Source organism: Lytechinus pictus, chromosome 19 (assembly GCF_037042905.1).
Source record: "Lytechinus pictus isolate F3 Inbred chromosome 19, Lp3.0, whole genome shotgun sequence".
Lineage (NCBI taxonomy): Eukaryota > Metazoa > Echinodermata > Echinoidea > Temnopleuroida > Toxopneustidae > Lytechinus > Lytechinus pictus.
This window is the reverse complement of record NC_087263.1, coordinates 10,557,249-10,579,767: the sequence shown is the minus strand read 5'-3', so window position 1 is coordinate 10,579,767 and position 22,519 is coordinate 10,557,249. Positions and strand designations below refer to the sequence as shown.

Below are 22,519 nucleotides of genomic sequence, written 5' to 3'. Positions count from 1 at the left end.
TAGTTTAGTGGAGTCTTTTCTGTATGTTCAATCTACTTTCTTATTAGACCAGCGGTGTTCTCACCATGTTTGGATCTACATGCAGGTGCGAAAGTGCATTTTCCACAATGAACATTTTAAAGAACTAACTCATACCGAAGTACCTTGACAGGGGCCGCAGAACGGTTTTCAAAGTGTGGGGGGGGGGGGGGCTGGCCATGTAAAAAATCACAATAATGAGGTCATTTTTACGTTTTTGTACATGGTTTTGGAAAAAAAAGTGTGGGGGAGGGGGCTGAAGCCGCCCCCATCCCGCTTCCGCCGCCCATGATTGACCAGTGAACATTTGCACCAGTGCCTTCGTCTGGCAATTACACCTTTTGTGCCAAGGTTCAAGCAACTTTTTGCTGACAGACTGTCACTTATCCCATATTGAAAGTGACTATAGGAGACTATTCTTGTTAGAGTCTACAACAGTCATGCTCTATTATTCACTCTACTTTGACTACACAACATATTGATACTTCAAGACATTATATGTCTCCCCAATACCAGGTATGTATTAATACAATCTAGATTCCTTTTAAAAAATACTACAATTTTGTTATCATAATATTAACTCTCGCTGTATTTGAAATCTTTTCTTATTTTACCTGCGTTTCATATGAAACTGTAATAATTTTTTTTGGATCAAATGCTCCCAAAATAAGGGCCAGATTGTACAAGAGAGCATGTAGGACCTCGACCGCTTCGCGCACATTTTTTTCTAAGTATTCACTTCACCCTGGCCCTTTCAGGTTTACTTGGAGTCTCATCTGGCCCTTTAAAGAAAAAGTTTGAGAACCCCTGCCCTACAGATATAGATTAATGCCACGATTGGCTGTCCATATTTAAACCGCAGCTTTAGACCAAAGCTTAAATCAAACCCTACTTCAGATAAGCAAGATGATTTAAAGATCAGCTAAGAGAAATATCTGATGTATACCTATAGTCGGGTCAATATATTGGCTGGGCCTAAAAAATTGCAACAAATCTTTTTTCAACTGTTTCTGGTACTATTTGACCTCAGAAAATAACACAATAAAAATCTACCGAAATCCGCATCCGGGATTTTTTTTTCAGGATGGCTGCCAATCACTGAAAATAGACATAACTCACCAACTATCCACGATACACATTTTATTTCCATGCATATCTCATGGTCTATGGACTAAAAGATTTGTTGATACAGGTTAGAGTGAACATAAGCAATCGAGGTTACCTAGAAAATCCGAAATGGCGTCCAACATGGCTTTCGTAGCCTGAAAATTCGCACTTCATCTATTACTTATACCTCGGCGGCCGTACGGCGAGTCGAAAACAGTCGTTTTAACATTTTTTGTACCAGCTACATATAGGTGGTTTGAATAAAAATGAATAAAACGGCTATTTTCGACTCGCCGTACGGCCGCCGTAGAGTAAATGTGACCGATGTATTAAGTTGCCTTAATTTGGTTTCTATTCAATGATATTAAGGGTCAAGTAGTACATTGGGAAAGTTACAAGGACATTCTATGTTCTGGTATTCCCAAAAATCCAAGATGGCTTTAAAAAAAGGAGTCTAAAATGACTTGAAGCGGACATAAATCACTTCATATTTGATTGTGTAGGATGGTTATTTTGTCATTTTCCTATTTTGTTCATTTTCTTTAACTTGTGCTTCCTTCAGCTGTTTTACATTTCTGTTCCGTCTAGACTTGAGTTCATTTGCATTTCTTTTCAGCACTGCCCTTGCAGTCTGAACTTAGGTTATTTGAGTTTAATTATATTCAGTTTTCATTCATCCTTCTCCACATTGGATTCTTTTCCACTGATTCTCTTTTGTCATCTTCATTCCTTCTCTATTCAGGTGTTCCACTCATTCCATCCCTCACCTGACTCCTTAGTTTCTCATGCTATTATTACATAATTACCCAGACATCTTTTATCACCTTCATCTTATTCCTCATTAGTTTATATTATGAACTGGATTACTACATTTCAGTTGGGTTCTTCTATTTCCTTTAATTTCATTGGTTAGCTTTAAGATGATTTAAATATTGTTATGTTACTGTAGCAACAATTTTGATGTGGGCCGAGGAAGGCCAAAGGTATAAATAGAAAGAGTATGACACTCACAGACATGTTATGTTTGCTGTTAAGTTCCTGAGTTATGCTGTTGTTTTAAATCTGTTTCTATTACGTAACATTCGTATAAGTCTTCAGAGGATAGCATTTCCCAGGTGTTAGGCAGTGAAATTCACACAATGGGATTCAAAGCAATCAAAATTCCACACAGGACCAGTTCTCTATAAAAGGCCCTAACCAATGAATAGGAACCATCTTTTTCAAGTGTGACGGCAGTGACTACACATCTTTATCTTCATGGTGAGTATTGAGGAGACGTGAGCCTACGGTCTCCTTCAGCCCTGCTTTCCGTTGGGGAGCAGGCATGGAAAGCCGCCTGGAGTTGAGTAAAAGCGGCAGCTATCATGGCAGTCTCTGATATTTTAAGGCATGCGAGTCATGCTGACTTGGGCAGGAGGGCTCCTCCACCCATATTTTTGGTATGTGAGCCATACCTTTCTACATCAGGGGGCTGCCCTACACTGTTTCTTCATTGGGGCGCTGCCTTATATTTTCTTCTAGAAATTTCGCTGATTCAGCACACCTTCACATCATTATAATGATTTACTCTGTAAACTCTTTGGTTTATCGAAATAAGCCGTATGCTGATATGACATCGATACATGTCATTGATTTGGATTGCGAGCCTTACCCTTATTACAGCCTTATTTTGACTTCAATTCATCCGAATAATAAAATTGCTTCCAACTTTTTCTTACTAGCCATTGCCAAATTTTCTACAATACTCGTTCTAATGTGTGGTTAGTATACCAACCAATAACAGCAACTGTGCTGGACCAAGGGATTTAATTTAACCCTTCTTAAAATTGTTGTCGAGTAATTGCTATATACGCCTATATTCCAATCGGATTGTGTACAGAAGAATTCAATACGACACCGGAGCACCGATAATACTGATGGTCATGGCCAACTGTGTACTGGATTTACTTGTATTAGTTAATACTGCTCTGACAGTCGATTTTGTTTTCACCATCCCAAAGATGGAGAGTTTCTTACTCTATAGATGCTACCATTCCTTTGCCATAGATTGGCATGAATCTTTCGCCATATCATAATAATGGGTGACGTTCCCGGACATTATGAACATGTGTATCTATGTATAAAAATTGTTATGCCTACATTTTGAATCATCCCTCATAGGAATCTTTTACAAGAACCATTTTCGTTTAAACATGTTTAAAAAGCATCGATTTGGAGTATAAACTGACATCGCTATAACATGTACTGGCGCAGGCCTCTCTTTATAACCTAGAGTACATTGTACACAAAAGGCATTTTGCACAACGCAGGGAATCTTCTTCACTGCTTATAAAACGATGATCGATATGCTCTTGTGTTAAATTTTAAACAAATTAAACAGTTGTACCAAGAGCTTCACAACAGCGATATTATCGCTAGATATCTCACAACTCGCGTGGACAATGCTTAGACTTACTACTGTACCATTTTACATATTCGCATAACCCGATTGGTTAGTGGCAAATTCATAGTCATTTGAATTGCTTTTAAGCCGGGAAAAGCCAAGTTTTGTCACGAAATTCAACTATCATCCATTTGTTGCTTGTAATATGAAGCTTTACATTCCTCAAAGGAAAAAAAAAACATGATGAAAAATGCTTCATTAAAACATGTTAAATGATTATGGATCTGGAAGGAACTTCATGTTGAAATGAAAATTTTAATTGCCAAGATGCAAATCTCATTGTCTGAGGTTTACCAGACAACAATAGATAATACACGCAAAATTGTTCCAACTAGTAGTTCATCCGTGCAAGGCGCCTAAATGAATAGCTCATTACTATATTCTTATATTAAAAGAGGTAGCTAGTACATTTTCACCAGACTTTGTAAATAGGCTACATGCCCAAGCCTGAACATTCTTTTGCTGATAGACCTTCCCATTCATTCATGTTGTCCTTGACAACCTACATTGAAGATTTGTCAGATCATGGGCCTATCTACATGTACATGTATTCTTGTTATCTATTCATTGAACAAAGAATATTTTAATTAAAAAGATTGAACAAGGAAGATTTAAACAGATCGGATTTCTAACTTGACAAAGCACCTAATTATCCTTTCCAACGCAAGCCGTTGATACTAAGAGTATTCCAAATTCCCGAAGTGTACAACAAGTTGGATTAAGTAACCTTTAAACCTTTCAAAAGTTTAGAATGTATGCAGACATGCATTCCGACAATTTTGGTATTGGTAAAAACACTGGACAGAGATCCATTGTTTAATCAAAGTTGAAATTTCTTCCACCCTGTACTCATCTTGTACAAGACTCAACCATGAACCATCAACGTTGTGCCATGCAAAATTATACAATATGCTACCCAGAAGACTTAACTATATTTAAAGTAACTTTATATAATACATGGATTCCCAAGAGAACTTTTCATGAATGTTAACAATCAGTCATCTGATATAAAATATTGTATAAGCCATTATGATCCCTAGAGGATGCTGCTTTGATTTGTACATTTGTATCGCTGAAATTGAGTTTTTTCATTACTAACTCCTCGATCACGAGGGAAATACACACACACAAAAAAATGAACTTGTGGTGATAAATAGTTTGAAAAAAAAAAAATGAATAACAATAAAACTGGGATTTCTGGAAGCGAGCTCTCGAGGTCTGTTTTACAGGGGAAAGTTAAAAACACCTGACTTGGCACATCTAGGACCTAACCTGGTTGGTTCTTTTACTATTTACATCATTCAATCAGACGACTATGTTATGTCATGTATCAAAAATTGGAGATCGAAGTGTCATCATTTTGGACTTGTATCTCAAATTAATTTCTGACAATTATCAACATTAAGATTCATTACTTATTTTGCCAGTCAACTATGCATATACTCCAACCGGAAACTCCACAACCTATGATTTATCGCAATCACTGCTAATATCGTTAGCATGTTAAGGTGTCGCGATCATGTTTTGTAAGGTATCTGACCTGCTAACTACCAACATAAATGTTTAGGAATCAATTTCTTGCACGGCACCTATGCCCTAGAACAATATTTTTTTTTAAACACGTTTGTTTTTCACAAACAAATGAATACCAATATCATTAACTATTCAAATTGATACGTATGATTGATTAGAAGAATAAACTCCAATTTTGTAAGCTGTGCTGTAAACTACACCCTCGACCACCACTATGCTGATAATCAAGTATTATTGAATTAAGGCAATTTACTGCCTACAAATCCTTGTTGAACTCCTTGTCTCAATTACAGTATTTGACAGCAATATAACTCTTTATCAATTGTAATGATAAAATTTATTAGTCGAACAAAATTTGAAAACATGAAATTTCATTTAATCTAAACCATGGTTATCAAGTTTATAAATCTTTCAGGAAGCTTTTTTTTTTCAAGTATTCTTACATCTAAATTCATTACAGCCTTTTATGGACTTCCAATTCGGGAGAATATCCTTTTACTTGGCACACCAAATTACAAGGAAGTTTGATTCAATTTCATTGTACCAAATTGTTGAATGTTAATCTTTTTGGGGCAATCATAAATTATATCTTCTTATTTTGACGTCAATAATTCTGCTCTTCTCTGCTGACAGCAATTACGTCCAGCGTGCTCAAACGCTGAATGAACCATCCAAATTTCACTTTCAAGAGTTGTCATGAAAGTTATTTTGTACGATGAGAAAATTATTTGAACATCACTACTTTGTTCTCTTCAATTATGAATTCTTCTTTGTTGATTGCTTTTTCTAAACTACTCTTCTCAGGTTAAAGGTGCACAAACATGACAAAGAGTACTGTCTAGTATTCACCCATTGGAACCCCCTAAAAATATTTAGTAACCTTGTCTCAGATCAAAAACTGAATTAGTTTTTACATTTTATACCATCTGACCATGATGCCTCAGTAATTGTTCCGCGTTTCATCAATAATTAACTACCTCCTTCACCACTAAACTTTTGATTTGATCATAGAGAAATATCTTGACTTTTGATATCTGAAGCAAGATATTATTTTCATCCTATAGTACGATGAATCTTCCAACATTAGTTATTCTTATCTTAAACGTCGATTATTATATATGGCTCTTCCAGTGAGGCCATTTTCGCCTCTACTGCTGATGTAGAAAACCTTAAAATGGTATAAAATTATTTGAAAATATTTCAAATATTTCAAATATTTCAAATATATTTGAAAATATTTCAAATATATTTGAAAATATTTCACATTTATATCAATGGATTATATAGAAGTATGATATGTACTTGATTGATTGGAGATAATTTGCAAGATGAATCGATGAGGAATATTTCACTGATTAATTTCCTCGCCTTCATTGAGAAACAATTTATTAATAATTATATAAATATAATCATTGGCTGATTCAGTGTTCCTTAATTACATTTTCATAATGTCAATTCATTCTGAAGTGTTATAAATATTTCTAGTTTGGCAAGTGGCAACATCGTATGACCACGTTGAGATAATATGATCTTTATGAGATCATTATTAGTCCGGGGGCTGGGAGAGTTTATTCAGCTGATCGGGTACAAAAGGCTTGATGGTCCCATCATGTTGGCATGAAGGCAGTGGTCAAGGAAAAGTGTTGCTGCCGGGCCATATCCTGTACGGAAGGCCCCAATGGCCCCAAATACGGGCCCCAAAAATGGGTTTATTCAGCTGAAAAGGTACATGGCTAATTCTTTTTGCAATGGACCGAGTATACATTGAGATTTTCAAAAAAAACCATGCCAGCAACTTTATCCTGTACGGGGGCCCAGACAGTAGGCCCAAAGGGCCCCCCGAAAATGGGTTTATTCAGCTGAAAAGGTACATGGCTAATTCTTTTTGCAATGGACCGAGTATACATTGAGATTTTCAAAAATATCCATGCCAGCAACTTCATCCTGTACGGGGGCCCAGACAGTAGCCCCAAAGTGCCCATATATCCTGTATATGTCCCACAACTAATTTATTAAGCTAAAAATGTACATGGATATTTCCTTTTGCAATGGAGGCAGTATACATTGAGATTTTCAAAAATACCCATGCCAGCAATTTTATCCTGTACAGGGGCCCAGACAGTAGGCCCGAAGGGCCCCCCGAAAATGGGTTTATTCAGCAGAAAAGGTACATGGCTAATTCTTTTTTCAATGGACCGTGTATATATTGGGATTTCCCAAAATACCCATGACAGCAACTTTATCCTGTACGGGGGCCCAGACAGTAGCCCCAAAAGGGCCCATATATGTCCTACAACTAATTTATTCAGCTGAAAAGGTACATGGCTAATTCTGTTTAAAATTTAATCTGCATACTTTAAGGATCACAAAACTACCCATGCCAGCAACTTTACCTTGTATGGGGGCCCAGACAGTAGCCCCAAAGTGCCCATATGCCCCACAACTAATTTATTCAGCAAAAATGTACACGGATAATTCCTTTTGAAATGGAGGCAGCATACAATGGGATTTTCAAAAATACCCATGCCAGCAACTTTATCCTTTATCCTGTACATGGCTAATTCTTTTTTCAATGGACCGTGTATATATTGGGATTTCCCAAAATACCCATGACAGCAACTTTATCCTGTACGGGGGCCCAGACAGTAGCCCCAAAGGGCCCATATATGTCCTACAACTAATTTATTCAGCTGAAAATTTACATGGATAATTTCTTTTGCAATGGAGGCAGTATACAATGCGATTTAAACAGAAAACTCTTGCCAGCAACTTTATCCCGTATAGGGGCCCACACAGTAGGCCCGAAGGGCCCCCGAAAATGGGGCTATTTAGCTGAAAATGTACATGGCTAATTCTGTTTAAAATTGAATCTGCATACTTTAAGGATCACAAAACTACCCATGCCAGCAACTTTACCTTGTATGGGGGCCCAGACAGTAGCCCCAAAGTGCCCATATGCCCCACAACTAATATATTCAGCAAAAATGTACACGGATAATTCCTTTTGAAATGGAGGCAGCATACAATGGGATTTTCAAAAATACCCATGCCAGCAACTTTATCCTGTACGGGGCCCAGACAGTAGGCCCGAAGAGCCCCCGAAAATGGGGTTATTTAGCTGCCATGCCAGCAACTTCATTCTGCACGGGGGCCCAGGCAGTAGCCCAATAGTGCCCCTCCCCAAAAAGTGTATTTTAGGCTGAAGACAGACATGGGTGATTGTTTTTTTAAATGGAACTTGCATATACTTTGGGGTCATATAAATGTCAATTCCAGCTGATTTACCATGTATGGGGGCCCAGATAGCAGCCAAAAAGGGAACAGATGTCTAAAAACTAATTTGTTTGGCAGAAGTGATGCATGGATATAATTTTTTTGGATGGAATTTGTATGCACTTAGCTAAGGTTTCTAAAAATACCAATGCAATCAAGTTTATTCTGTATGAGGACCAGACTTGCAGTCGACCCCAAAAGCCCCAAGGATAATAAGATATACATGGATAATTAATTTTGTAATGTAATCAGTATACCTTGGTCCTTATTTCCAGTAATGCCTGAAAGGGCCCCAGTGTGCAATACATAGGCCTATTAGTTTCAATTTGGGATAACGAATGTATGCTTGGAACTGGCGGAAATACCTACACTTGATTTACCGGGCTGAAGACATAGAGGGGTAGTTAGGCCTATTTACATAATTACATCATAAGTGAGGGTTTACAAAATAGATTGAAACATGCATAATCTTTCTTGAACTGAAATAATGACAGTAGCAGCAGCGAGCGAAGCGAGCGCGCAGAATGGCGTGTCCCCAGAAACCTCTTTCAAGTGATTTGTAATTATCACAAGGGCTATGTATATGGGAGTATATTGCCGGGTGCCTAAAACTAATATCTATCCCTTTTGGTGATTACAGTTAAAGGCCTGAATATAGTAGAATAGTATTTTGATTTATTAACCTGAAAGGTGTGATATTTGCCAATTCCTCTCTTCCTCTCATTTTGGTTACTTTTCTTTCTATTTCCAAGTTTATATATTTTTAAAACTTCTTCCCCCTTTCTTGTTATTTTCCTCTTTTATCCCTCATAATCCTGTGCGTCGCCATTTAAGGGACGAGGCTGCTTCAGCTTCCAAGACCCAACTATATTTTCCAATTCCCTTTTATTCTTTTTTAATTGTATATGAGACGGCAAGGGCTTTTGTCAAACAAAAATACATTTCTTCTCTTTATTATCCTTTCCTTTTCCCCTTTTATATGATCGCCTCTATATCATTCTGTTTCCTCAATTACTTTCCTTTATCCAGTTATCATTTTTCTCTCCTTCTCTATCTTTTATTCTGTTATTTCTCAATCTCTATTAGTTTTTATATTTCCTCTTTCTCTTCCCTTCCCCTTCCCTCTCTCACCCTCTCCTCTATTTTTGTTCACCCTCCCCTTGCTTTTCTCTCCCTGCTTCCTTTTCTCTTTTCACCTTCCCTTTCCCTCCCTCTCTCTCTCCCCTTCTCATTTTTCTCTCTTACCTCCCCTTCTTTTTCTCTCCCCTCCCCTGTTCCCTTCTTTTTTTCTATTTCCTCCCTTTCTTTCCCAACCCTTCATCATTTTCTCTCCTTTCCACCTCCTATCCTTTCCGCTCTCCCTTTCTCTTCTCCCTCAGTCCTATTCACATTTCCCTATTCTCCTTTCTACCCCCCCCCCCCTCTTTTGAGGGGAGGATAGGGGGGCATTTAAGGCCCATTGGATCCACGCATGGCGGGACATTGTATCTGGCAAGTGAGGGCAGTTGTGATTATAAAATTTGCATGCATGTCGACTATTATACCACAATTAATGCAATAAATGTTTGGAGAAAATTGGAATAAAAAACATTTAATTGTTTTGCATTCGGCCCTGCTGCTACCTTCAAGGTCATCCCGGCCTAAGTGCTACTCTCCGTTTGCTGTAATCTTTTTATTACATCAACTGGTATCATCTACTGTATCATTTAATTGGTCGTTTTGAGCAACAAGTAATGATTGATTAATTATGAAGTATATACACATTAATGAAATATGCACAAACTTTTTATTGTTGATAACTAATGGATGATGCTTGATCATTATTATGTTCAAAAGATAGTTAAATCAGTCTAATCGGTTTGACTGAAATTATGAGTACAATTAACATTTCTCACCTGTTTTGTGGAAGCCATGATGTACAGTAGTCTGGAATCACTGACAAGTAGTTGAAGGCAAATCAGAGTAGGCGGCTGTTGCCATTATGCAATATCAGGCAATCCCAATAAAAAGAGGTTCAGGGCGTGGAGCTAGATTAGCCACAATATCATTTCAGGGGCCATATTGTTTTTGCACAGTAGTCGGCCTCTCAAACTATTTTGTCTAATGCGGCTGGATATTCCTGAACACTCCCATGCCTTACATTGTTATCAATGGAGGCCTTCATGATCTTTTGTATCCCCCCCCCCCCAAAAAAAAAAAAAAAAATATATATATATATATATATATTGATAATGCACCATTCTAATGGGCCCTGCATGAATTCTGTCTTGGACCCCACACAGGTAAAATGCTGCCCATGGCAGGGTAAAGTTGCTGGCATGGGTAGTTTTGTGATCCTTAAAGTATGCAGATTCCATTTTAAAAAGAATTAGCCATGTACCTTTTCAGTTGAATAGCCCCATTTTCGGGGGCTCTTCGGGCCTACTGTCTAGGCCCCTATACAGGATGAAGTTGCTAGCATGGGTTTTTCTTTTTAAATCGCATTGTATACTGCCTCCATTTCAAAAGGAATCATCCACGTATATTTTCAGCTGAATAAATTAGTTGTGGGACATATATGGGCCCTTTGGGTCTACTGTCTGGGCCCCCGTACAGGATAAAGTTACTGGCATGGGTATTTTGGGAAATCCCAATATATACTCGGTCCATTGCAAAAAAAATTAGCCATGTACCTTTTCAGCTGAATAAACCCATTTTCGGGGGCCCTTCGGGCCTACTGTCTGGGCCCCTGTACAGGATAAAATTGCTGGCATGGGTATTTTTGAAAATCCCAATGTATACTGCCTCCATTGCAAAAGGAATTATCCATGTACATTTTTAACTTAATAAATTAGTTGTGGGACATATACAAGATATATGGGCACTTTGGGGCTACTGTCTGGGCCCCCGTGCAGAATGAAGTTGCTGGCATGGGTATTTTTGAAAATCACAATGTATCCTCGGTCCATTGCAAAAAGAATTAGCCATGTACCTTTTCAGCTGAATAAACCCATTTTTGGGGCCCGTATTTGGGGCCATTGGGGCCTTCCGTACAGGATATGGCCAGGCAGCAACACTTTTCCTTGATCACTGCTTTCATGCCAACATGATGGAACCATCAAACCTTTTGTACCCGATCAGCTGAATAAACTCTCCCAGCCCCCGGACTATATGGGAGATAACTTTCAAATTGTTTGAAATTGACTTCTGATATGTGGCTTTGAACATGCTATCCTCTGAAGACTTATACGAATGTTACGTAATAGAATTCGTAAATTATACAAATAGTATGAAGTATAATTAGAATTATATTAGTAATAATGAAGTATAAGTCGAGGAGGATCCCACCCTGCATGACTGCATCAAAACAATTTTATTCCCTCCCGATTATACAGAAGTCAATTTTGAAATGCAGAACTTATTTTGTGGGAATATAGCGCCATCTATCTAGAAATAATCTATTCCGAGGCACATTGTTAGTATTATTATCCCCGACTTAAGCACGAGCTGCCTCTTAGCGCTCAGTGCAATCAAGGAGTTGATCCTGTCGGTACCCATTCTCCTCACCTGGGGTGAGTGCAGCACATGGTGGGTATATATTTTATTGCAGAAGGAAAACACATCATGCCTGGAATTTGAACCCATGTCCGTCTGATTGAAAGACGAGAGTCGTAACCACTAGACCACGGCGCCCCATTCAAACACATACAACAAATTTTTGCAAACCAAATGATTATTTGGTGTATACATCTTGAAAAATTACTTAAGTGGATTGGAAAGCAATCCTGTTTTTAGTTCTTTACAAGATCTTTGTGTTTTTGTATGATCTTAGCCGTCTTTGAAAAGATGGTTCCTATTTATTGGTTAGGGCCTTTTATAGAGAACTGGTCCTGTGTGGAATTTTGATTGCTTTGAATCCCATTGTGTGAATTTCACTGCCTAACACCTGGGAAATGCTATCCTCCTCGACTTATACTTCATTATTACTAATAGAATTCTAATTATACTTCATACTATTTGTATAATTTACGAATTATTTTATTATCACCAAGTGGTTGGTTGGTTGGTGGATTGGGTTGGGTTGGCGTGGGTGGGGTGGGGTGGGGTGGGTTGGGGTGGGTTGGGTGTGGGTGGGTGGGTTGGGTTGGGCTGGGTTGGTTGGTTGGTTTTTTCTCTTCATTTCAAACGGATTGAAAAAGCAAGTACAAAGAAAAATATGAGTAACAGGGAAATATTTAGATTTCTAAACCATGTTTTAAGGGTAAAATTATATTCGTAATAGCATTCCTTAAGATCAAATTGGACCAAAAACCGTTGAAAAACGTTAAAATATTTTGGGGTAGGAACATTTTTGTCGTATATTGACACGACTACAAGATAAACATAGGTAAAACTACGCTCTTGAAATAATTGGGCAAAAAAATGCCAAACTTTTAACCAACCCTAGGTAACGTACTGTTCACACAACTATTGGTTAAAATCTGTCAAAATTGGGTAATAAAGATTAATACCTGGGTAATAAATTTGCTCAATTTGATAATTGCCCACAATATGTGTGTTTTTTTGTTTTACTATAACATACATTACCCAACACAGGGGACAGTATGTTGCCCAACATTTTAAGTGTGTATAGGCCTCACGGAGCCGGGATATCTATGAAAAAAAATGAATTGGTCTATCGAATATCTACTAGATATCTATTTTTTCAGAAGGGAGGGAATGGGCATCTCCCCCCCCCCCCCAGCAAAAAAAAAAGATAAATAGATAATGATAATATTGATAATAAAATGAAAATAAAAATATTAATGATAAATAAATAAATAAACAGATAGATAGAAATAAATTTATCCACATTGTGCTGCACTCGACCGTGGTGAGGTGAATGGGTACCCGGTAGGATTTATTCCTTGAATGCTTCTATAGCGCCTATATGGCCGCTCAGCTACAGCCGGGGTAATAATAATATACCAAGTATATTTCAGCGCCTTGAGCACATAATAAATGTGGATTTGGCGCTTTAGAAATACTCTATATTATTATTATTATTATAGATACCAAGATAGATAGATAGATAGATAGATCAATAAAAAATCACATCACCAAAAAAATAGAAAGAGAAAGAAAAAACAGTAGAAAGGGTAAAATGCGATGTTATTTTCAGAATGTATTTTGAAAATCTATCACAAAGATGGCTTATATAAGGTTCAAAATTGTGCTCGCTCGCGACTTTTTTTAGAAATGGCGCTCCATCATGTATTGTCCATACAGCATGTTTGGACCCATTGAACTGCGTAGTATATCAGACACCAACAGGAAGATATAACAATCTGTAGATAACACTTTTAGTTCAGAATGGAATACCTGAAATATTCCAAGAAATTGAGCAAACAATCCACGAATCTAGGAAGAGTGGAATATTGACCCTAACGAGTGGAATATTTTTGGTAATCCATGAAATAAAGCCATCCAATATACGGTAATTATTATTATTATCTATCCATTTCGAAAGTCTCGAGAAATACACAACAAAAATATTTTTGCATTTTTAGACCCCACGAAATCACAACGTTGAGTTTATACCTCTATTACTCAGTCAAAATCCTTCGAGATTTCACCATTTTTTTTATTATACTGCAGAATTATTAATGCACTTCAGATAGAGAATCCACTCATATTGCGGGGACTTAAAAAGTGATTTTGTGTTACTGGTCCTAGAACATTTATAGTTCAAGACACATCCACACTGTTGAATTAAATCTTCTGATGAGTAGTCTCACTAACAGTCCCCGATTAAATAGTTATTTCCTAAAAGGATCACACACACACACACACACATACACACCCACAAATGGACATCAAACCGGATTCCTCGGAAAACCAAAAGCGTATCTACATGTCAAGCGACGTGAATAATTCATATAAAAAAATGGGGATGGGGGATTCTCGAGGGATCCACCCCAGTTAAAAACACCAAACACCACCAAACACTGCTGTGAGAGGACCGCAACCCCGGGTATAATTATTATAACATATAGTCATAACACCAGAGGGTATTGAACTAACACCATGAATTCACGGCTGGTGTTAAATGTTTGGTGTGGCCATCTTACTCAGGGGCGAAGCTACGGGGGGGGGCAGGTGCCACCCCCCCCCCCCGAGTTTTGGTGTGCCCCCAGGTGCCCTCCCCCCCCCCCCCACTGAAAATAGATATTTTGCTGGGGGGAAAATGGTAGGGCCCAAGTTCCAGCATCATTTACATTTCGTGCTTAACCCAATAATCACTATGCCCATATGTTATTCACACATAGGCGACCCAAGGCAACCCCCCCCCCCCCCCTTGGCGGAGCAAAAAAAAGGGAAAAGGGAGAAAGAAAGAAGGAAAAGGGAGGAAATAAGAGGAGGAAGACGAGTTAATATAAAATAAGATGAGGGGAAGATTTGAAAAAAATATATTACACGTCACTATATGAAATTTTCGCTCACGCTATGCGCTCGCATTGCCTGTTCGATAATTATGATAATGGTCTAAATATCAACATTTTCAGCTCATGCTGCGCGCTCGCATTATTTGATTAGCTTCGTGTATGATAACGTTTTCAAAATATCCCTTTACAGGTGTGATTGTCAAAACGTAGGCCTATCCGCTATAGCGCTGCGCGCTTGCGTTTTGATTGATGAGTTATTTATAACTATATTAATTCTACAACAAGCTACTTAAAATTTTCATTACATTTTATCAACAACAACAATATCGTTTTTAGGTCTAAAATCTCAATTTTCTTTCGCTCGCACTTCGCGCCTGCATCGATTGATTGATTGATTGATTGATTGATTGATTGATTGATTGATTTTATTCGTCAAGAATATCACAGGAGATTACAATGAAATTGAGGAAATACCTTGACAGGATAGCCCAATATTGTTTTGTTACATACCTTTCCCTTTCATGATTACAAAAAAGCTTAGAAGGACCATTTTTGGGTCGAAATGTAAAAATTTTCAGCTCGCGCTCCGCGATCGCACTATTCAATTGTTGAAATATGTATCGACTTCATGGGTAACTGCAAACAGTCCTTAACAGGTCCCTTTTCGATCAGGCCCGAACGTTTATTAAAATGTTTCGCTCGCGCTTGGAACTCGAAGTAATCATTTTGTTACATACTTATATTGTTCAGGATCACGTACATTGCCAGAATGTTAAATTCGAGTCAGGAAAAAATACATGAAATCCCCCCCCCAAAAAAAAAAAAAAAAAAAAAATAGCCGCTCTCCCACTATTTAAGTGGGGCCTATGAGATTATTTCATATTTATGTTGTGTTATATGTAAGAATAAAGCTGAGGGCTACCCTTTCAAAGAAACAAACAAAAATCAACTTTGAGCGCCCGATCGGGGAAAATATGGGTAAAAATGTTCACCCCCCCCCCCCCCATTTGTGAAAGCTGTATTGCTTTTGTTGTTTGACAGTTGTTGCAATTGTGAATGCCTTTCTGCGATCTTATTAGATAGATAGGGATTGATGCCTGTTGCAGCCTGTCGCGCGACCAAAAGGTCGCAAATGGTCGTACGTCAATTGCGAAAGGGGCTAAGTGGGGCTTTAAATGAAGTAGGGATGATTCTCATTTTTGCGTTCTCTATTTCAGGTTCTTGTTCTCATGCTCTTGTTGGTTATCTTTTTAAACGATGCAAAAGAAAGAAAAAAAATCAGTTTTCATATTCAACGTCATTTAATGATATACGAATCATTTCTTATATTTATTATATACACAATGCGTTTAATGTTTGAATAAATAAAAAAAAATATGGAATAAGTTTTCAAACATCACAGATTATCTAGGACATCAGTAGAGGGCCGAACGAGAGGGGGATTTTGTGCCGCAAAATGGCAAGGCACATTGGGCCGATAGGTATCGAACATTACAATCATCAGTCGAACACCCCTGCCTTTTCAAGTATATGCAAATATGGTGGTAAAAGATGTCACACGTAAAATATCCAATCTCGTATAACTTGCTTTAATTCATTTGGGATTATTATAAGCAATTTTCTTTTTCCGTCCATCACAGTCAAGTTCGATACATAACACACAAAAAGCTCCTTTGTTTGCAAGCATATTTGTTTCCTTCTTCTATTGCCATACGATTGCATACTAATTTCTCTAGATAACAGTTCTCTGAAGGCATGAAGTATGGTCCCTTTTCTTGTCCGTAGACAAGGAAGGGATCGAACGAATTTAGTCAGACACTTGTTAAACGGAGGACATAGCAGAAAGATTCATAAGTGTATGGATAACAACCTGATTAAAAGCAAAAATTGGTCAAATTAATTTTAGTATTTTTTTCTGGAATGGTGTCACATTTCACTATAATCGTCCTTGATATGCGTGTTGCTGTTGCTGCGTTAAAACCCGCGGTGTAGAACAAGTCTTCGTTGTTGCACAAGACCATCAGCGGGACCAGAGAGCCCGATTCAGATTCGACTAGCAGTGGATGATGTGTTTCAATATGCCTGAATGAATGTAAGTAATAGTTTATGGTAAGATCACGCCAACGGGTTCTACTCCAGAACGATCAAAGCTATTAGATTGCTTCGAACGGTATGTAATCGGTCGAGTTGGAGTCGGTTTTGTCGGTGTGAGTGTAGCATTCTTATCACAAAGAAGTTCAAGGGGTTGCTGTAAAGCCTCAAGGCCGTACTGCTAGATACGGGCTCATTCTTAAGTTGGAAGGTCTACGAAGAATCTCATGAAGGCGGGATCCTCCGAAGGCGTCTTGTCTGCGAATGCCTACAGGATTGTTGCGGCTGTTGAGCAGGAGTGGCCTTTGAGCAGGAGGTTCCTGGGGCGCGGATGGCGCTGTTGGGGTGAACTCACAGATGAAGTGTCGGAAGTTTTCAACATCCTCTCGTTTCCAAACTGGCTCGAGGTCAAGCGGGGTATTCCATTGGGCTCTTGATTGAACGTCGAACATAACTGCACCTTCATTGGCCTGTGGTGGTTCTTCCCACAATCCTGGGTTCAGGCCCTGTTGCCCGCCGTGCCACTGTTGCCGGCCCATGAGGTCGGTGTAAGCACCGATCCAGGTCGGGGGAGCCTGGGTGCCCATCATATCTACCACCCACTTAAAAATGTATTCGTTCTCTGCTACGGAGTTGATTGTTGCAAGGTGGGCACCAGGCATCATATTTTCACACGCCCGCTGGGCATCTGGCTGCATGAGTCCTTCAAAAAACCCGGGAGCGGCCCACGGCCTACTTTGGCGGGAACGTATGGGTCCGCTTGAAAAACTGAAACAAATTGAGAGAAATGTTTGCCTTATCAGAAAATGATTAGTTGTCTTTTTAATTACAATATCATTATTTAGAGGCGTACCGATGGGGTGGGGGTTGGGGCGCTTCCCCTCCCCAGGCCAGGCCAATATGGACAAGTATAACCCTCATATTTTGACACATTTTGGGGAGAGTAATTATGCCAGTTTCTGAAATTTATTCCCTCCCCTTTGAAGATAAGTACGGGCAGAATCAAATACTATTTAAACTGCTGTTTCAATTCACCAATTTTCGACGAAGACGTTCCTGCTTTTCATTGTCAGTTGATGTTGATTTTGCGATAGATTTACTTCTTTTTTAATTTGTCGTGCGTCGCAGAGCAAAAACTATGATCTCGCCTTCACGATAGATCGTCATTGCATCATATTCGAAATGTCACAGTCACACGAAAGCGATCAAAGCAATTACGTTATTTTCAACGGCGTAATCTCAGTTTGGTTTAAGGTAGATTAATGTTAAGGTCAAGTCCACTTAAGAAAATTGTTGATTTGAATCGATATAGAAAAATCGAACAAGCATAACGCTGAGCTGAAAATCGGATGTAAAATAAGAAAGTTATGATATTTTTAGGTTTCACTTATTTTTCACACAACAGTTATATGCACAACACAGTGATATGCAAATGAGACAGACGATGATGTCCCTCACAATTTCTTTTGTTTTTTATTGTTCGAATTATAGAATATTTCAATTTTTACAGATTTGAAAATTAAGGACCAACCTGACTTAACCATTAAGTATTAAACAATGCCAATTCAATATGTTCAGGGAGGAATACTATTTTGTTTCACATGACAATGAGGAGAAATTAAAAAAATTTCATATTTCATATAATAAAATACAAAAGGAAATAGTGAGTGGGTGACGTCATCAGTCAGCCCATCTGCTTACCGACCAGGATGTGCATATAACTGTTTTGTAAAATCAAGCGAAATGCTGTAACTTTCTTATTTTACATCCGATTTTGATGAAATTTTCAGTGTTATGCTAGTTGGATTTTTCTCCTTTTATTAAAATCATCTTTTTATGGGGTGGACTTGTCCTTTATTAAATGTGACCTCATCGTGAACAAAACTGTGCAGAAGGAAAGGCAGTATTGTTCGTTCATGACCTATCCTCGAAAGATAACTTACATAGAGTTTGGTGAATCACTTTTCATTAAAAAAATGAAACATTATTTTGCAATATTAACAGAAAAGTTAATTTTCTCCCCGGTATTGAAAGCAACGAAATCCGCAGTACTAGCTTAAGATGCATTTCGAGTGAAACACAACTCGGAAAGGGTGGAACAAAATAATAAATGTAGTTTCTAATACCCTGTGGTGGGGGAGTCCCATATCTTACATTATCCAAGTATGCAGCTTTCTTATTTCAAAAGTAAAGAAGTAAATATATCCTCAGAAGACAAATAGAACTTTCACTAAAACCATGAAAATATTAACACATTAATGTCTCCAAAGTAAAAGTGTGAAAAATAACAATACGTTTTTGTCAGTGATTGTTTTGAGGAAATAGAAGAGTTTACCCTGCCCTACAATTATAGAGTACCGATGAGATGATGTCACCCAAAATATGAATGTCGGTGTTTTTACATCACACCTGGACGGTGCATGATGAAAAACACTCATAAACCAAGTTTGGTGGCCGGTGGGACTCTGTCGAAAGGGGCCCAGATGAGACCCCGTGAATACATAATTAGCCCGATATACCTCAATGTATTATTGGCCTAGTTCATATCATTTCGAACCGGGCCAATAAACATTGATTTGAAAGAGACTAATTATGAGTTCATGATGTCTTATTGGGCCCCCATGGACGGACTCCCATTCGTTTTCGGTTTTGGGGTATTTCATCATTCTATACCGAAATAAAAATCAAAAATGCAAAAAAAAAAAAATTATGACGTCATATTTCGGCACTAGGTATGGGGCAAATGTCAATAGTTACAGAGATTACAAATCTTTACAATTAAATGTTCAGGACTTTTTTTTCGTTTTCCAAACTGATATTTAGCTGATTGTCTACTCTTATGTGTTCAAAGTTTTTCTTTAAAAAAAGTTTTTGTTTTATTTTCCGTCTGTGTCACTAAATGGCACTGCAGCTCCATTGCTGCAGAATAACGTAACTAGTCAGATGTGACTGCGATCGTGTACCCATTGTGGGTGTAGTCATGGTAACCGCCCCTGGTTTAAAGACCCGGGTTAAGATAGTCTGCTGTGCAAACCCTTTACTCGAGTGAGGGGTTTGCAAAGCAAACTAATAAGGGTCTGAATTGCAGCCAACTCATGCCCTGTGTACTGAAGGCCTTGAAACAGCAAGTTTTGCATGTGCTAGTCTTTGCGTGGAGACACACTTGTGGATAAAATTTTCAATCAGGGTCTGGGCCTGCAGGCTAGGGTTTAGGGTCATTAATATAGTAGGGAGTTTCCGCTGCCACGACGCAAGACGCTTTCGTGAGCATAGAAAATTTATTGCCAAATGGCCCTCGATGACAAAGAATAACCAAGAAGTCTTTGTCAACACTTGGTAAATTAAAACAGCAGTTTCGTCCTGGACCCTAGACAAACGACATATTTTCATTTTTTTCGTCGGCTCCAAAATTAATAATAATAATATTCGGCATTTATATGGCGCTTAACACATCGGAACGACGACTATAAGCGCCTTACAGATACATTATTACCCCGGTCATCGGATCCTTGCATGCCCGCATACAATGTATGCACACTGTAAAAACGAAGTGCTAATTTAGCACTTATAGTGCTTGTATAGTGACTGCACTACGAGTGCTGATTTTCTTGTTCAACTTTAAATGATAAAATCGGCACTCGTAGTGCAGTCACTATACAAGCACTGTCAGTGCTAAATTAGCACTTAATTTTTTTTTTACAGTGCACATTCTCCACTCCCTGGGGAGCATTCCAACAAGAGTTCCAAGACTCAATTGCTAGGCATACTACATAGCCTTTGGGATCCTACCGGGTACCCATTTAACACCTGGGTGGAGAGTGGCAAATTGTGGATTGACGCCTTGCCAAAGGACACTAGGCCATATGGGATTCGATCACACGACCCTCTGATTACAAGGCGAAAGTCAGAACCTCTACACCACGGCGCTTCCACAAATTGAGGACGAAACTGCTGTTCTGGTTCACAAATATTCGGGGAAAAAACTCCCAGCTGTTCATCGTCATTTGGCGGCCATTTTCAATAGATTTACTGTGTTCTTGAATTCATCCCCGGTGCAGTTACGAAAACTCTCTACTACCATTTATGTACAAATTTCATGTTCTAATTTTATTCCGAACAAGATTACGAAGGAATGTGTGGCAAAATTGGAATGAGAAGAGAGCAGAAAGAAAACTTACCGATAACAGCTTCCACCGATTGACACATCGCTTTTCATCCACATCGGTGGGCATGAATAATTATTCGGAGGTAGCTCTGGCTGTCCACCTGCAGGTTGTTGTGGCTGCCATCCAGGTTGCCCGCCGGGTGGCCCACCGGGTGGCCCGCCTGGTTGTCCGCCGGGTGGCCCACCGGGTTGTCCGCCAGGTTGTCCCCCTGGTTGTCCCCCGGGTTGTCCCCCGGGTTGTCCGCCAGGTTGTCCGCCAGGTTGTCCCCCGGGTTGTCCCCCGGGTTGACCGCCGGGTTGCCCACCGGGTGGCACGCCGGGTTGTCCCCCTGGTTGTCCCCCTGGTTGCACACCGGGTTGTCCCCCTGGTTGTGTGCCGGGTTGTCCCCCTGGTGGTCCGCCGGGTTGTCCTCCCTGCTGCCCTCCCGGTTGCCATGGTGGAACCTGCCCTCGGGTATGAGCAGCTAAAGCCGCCAGACATAAAACCACGATAACAAATGCCCGCATCTTTACGACTTCTCGATTCTGTGAGGTTAATTTCTCGAAGAGTGATATCTAGAGGACTCACTTAAACCATCGACGATGATAATACTCTATCTCATCGATGCTCAGATCTTATTTATACAATATCCCTCGGCTTGGCTAACATTTATCCTTGTAACTAGAGGTGACATTGCACAATATATACACTCTTTTGTTGAATATATGTCAACAATTGATGCCAGCACTTGGGGGAAAGCAGAGGGCTCAGACTGGGTCTTGGATTAAAAACAATGGTTTTTGTGCAAGGATAGCACAGTTGGGGTGGGGGTAAAATGAGGTAATCCCCGAATGAGTAATATTTAGTCACATTACTAAGCTTTCATTGTTTTAATTCGTGAATCGTGAGTTGAATTGCACGAGATCTGACACTTCTCAACTTTAAAGGAAGAATCAGAAGTAACAATGTGAACCAATGATCACATTGTTTAATCTGCTTTGACTGAGCTTAGTGCTTTTGGCATGATTTGGCCGTGGGTCTCATCAATTGAGTACACAAACAAATAAGTGTTATTTTTCTGTATAACTAATGTTTATGATTTTGACTCTGTAATGTGCAAAAGAAAAAAAATGTCATTTTGTCGTAAACACTCTAAAAACATTTTTTACCCCATATTGGGCAAAATGCTTGTAGTAAGGGTAAATTGCAACGCAACATTGCGTAAAATTTACAAAATATTTGGTATCAGCCGTGGAAGAGCCGTGGAAGAGCCATGGAAGAGCCGTGGTGTAGTGGTTCTGACTCTCGCCTTGTAAACAGAGGGCCGTGTGTTCGAATCCCACCGCGGTCTAGCGTCCTTTGGCAAGACGTTAATCCACACTTTGCCACTCTCGACCCAGGTGCTAAATGGGTACCCGGTAGGATGCGAAAGATATTGTATGTTTGATTTTGCCAGCGCCATAATGAGGCTGCGATGAATGCAAGGAATGCTCCCCAGGGAGTGG

At 39.1% G+C, this 22,519-nt stretch overlaps 1 protein-coding gene across 1 annotated transcript; it reads right to left on the bottom strand.

Annotated features, from left to right (window-relative positions):
- Nucleotides 1–16,063: 16,063 nt before the first annotated feature.
- Nucleotides 16,064–21,788, bottom strand: LOC129283064 (30 kDa spicule matrix protein alpha-like). Its single transcript, XM_054918896.2, has 2 exons — nt 21,048–21,788; nt 16,064–17,637 (listed from the first exon to the last, which is right to left on the bottom strand). Exons 1-2 carry the CDS (start codon nt 21,539–21,541, stop codon nt 17,037–17,039), a joined length of 1,095 nt encoding a protein of 364 aa, XP_054774871.2. The 5' UTR covers nt 21,542–21,788; the 3' UTR covers nt 16,064–17,036.
- Between the last annotated feature and the right edge of the window lie 731 nt (nt 21,789–22,519).

What these genes read in the sequence shown, in the direction of transcription:
- LOC129283064 (XM_054918896.2), bottom strand. Translation starts at nt 21,541, where the DNA reads ATGCGGGCATTTGTTATCGTGGTTTTATGTCTGGCGGCTTTAGCTGCT. An exon ending in ATCGGTGGAAGCTGTTATCG is followed by an intron (nt 17,638 to 21,047) that starts GTAAGTTTTCTT and finishes AATTTGTTTCAG; the next exon opens with TTTTTCAAGCGGACCCATAC.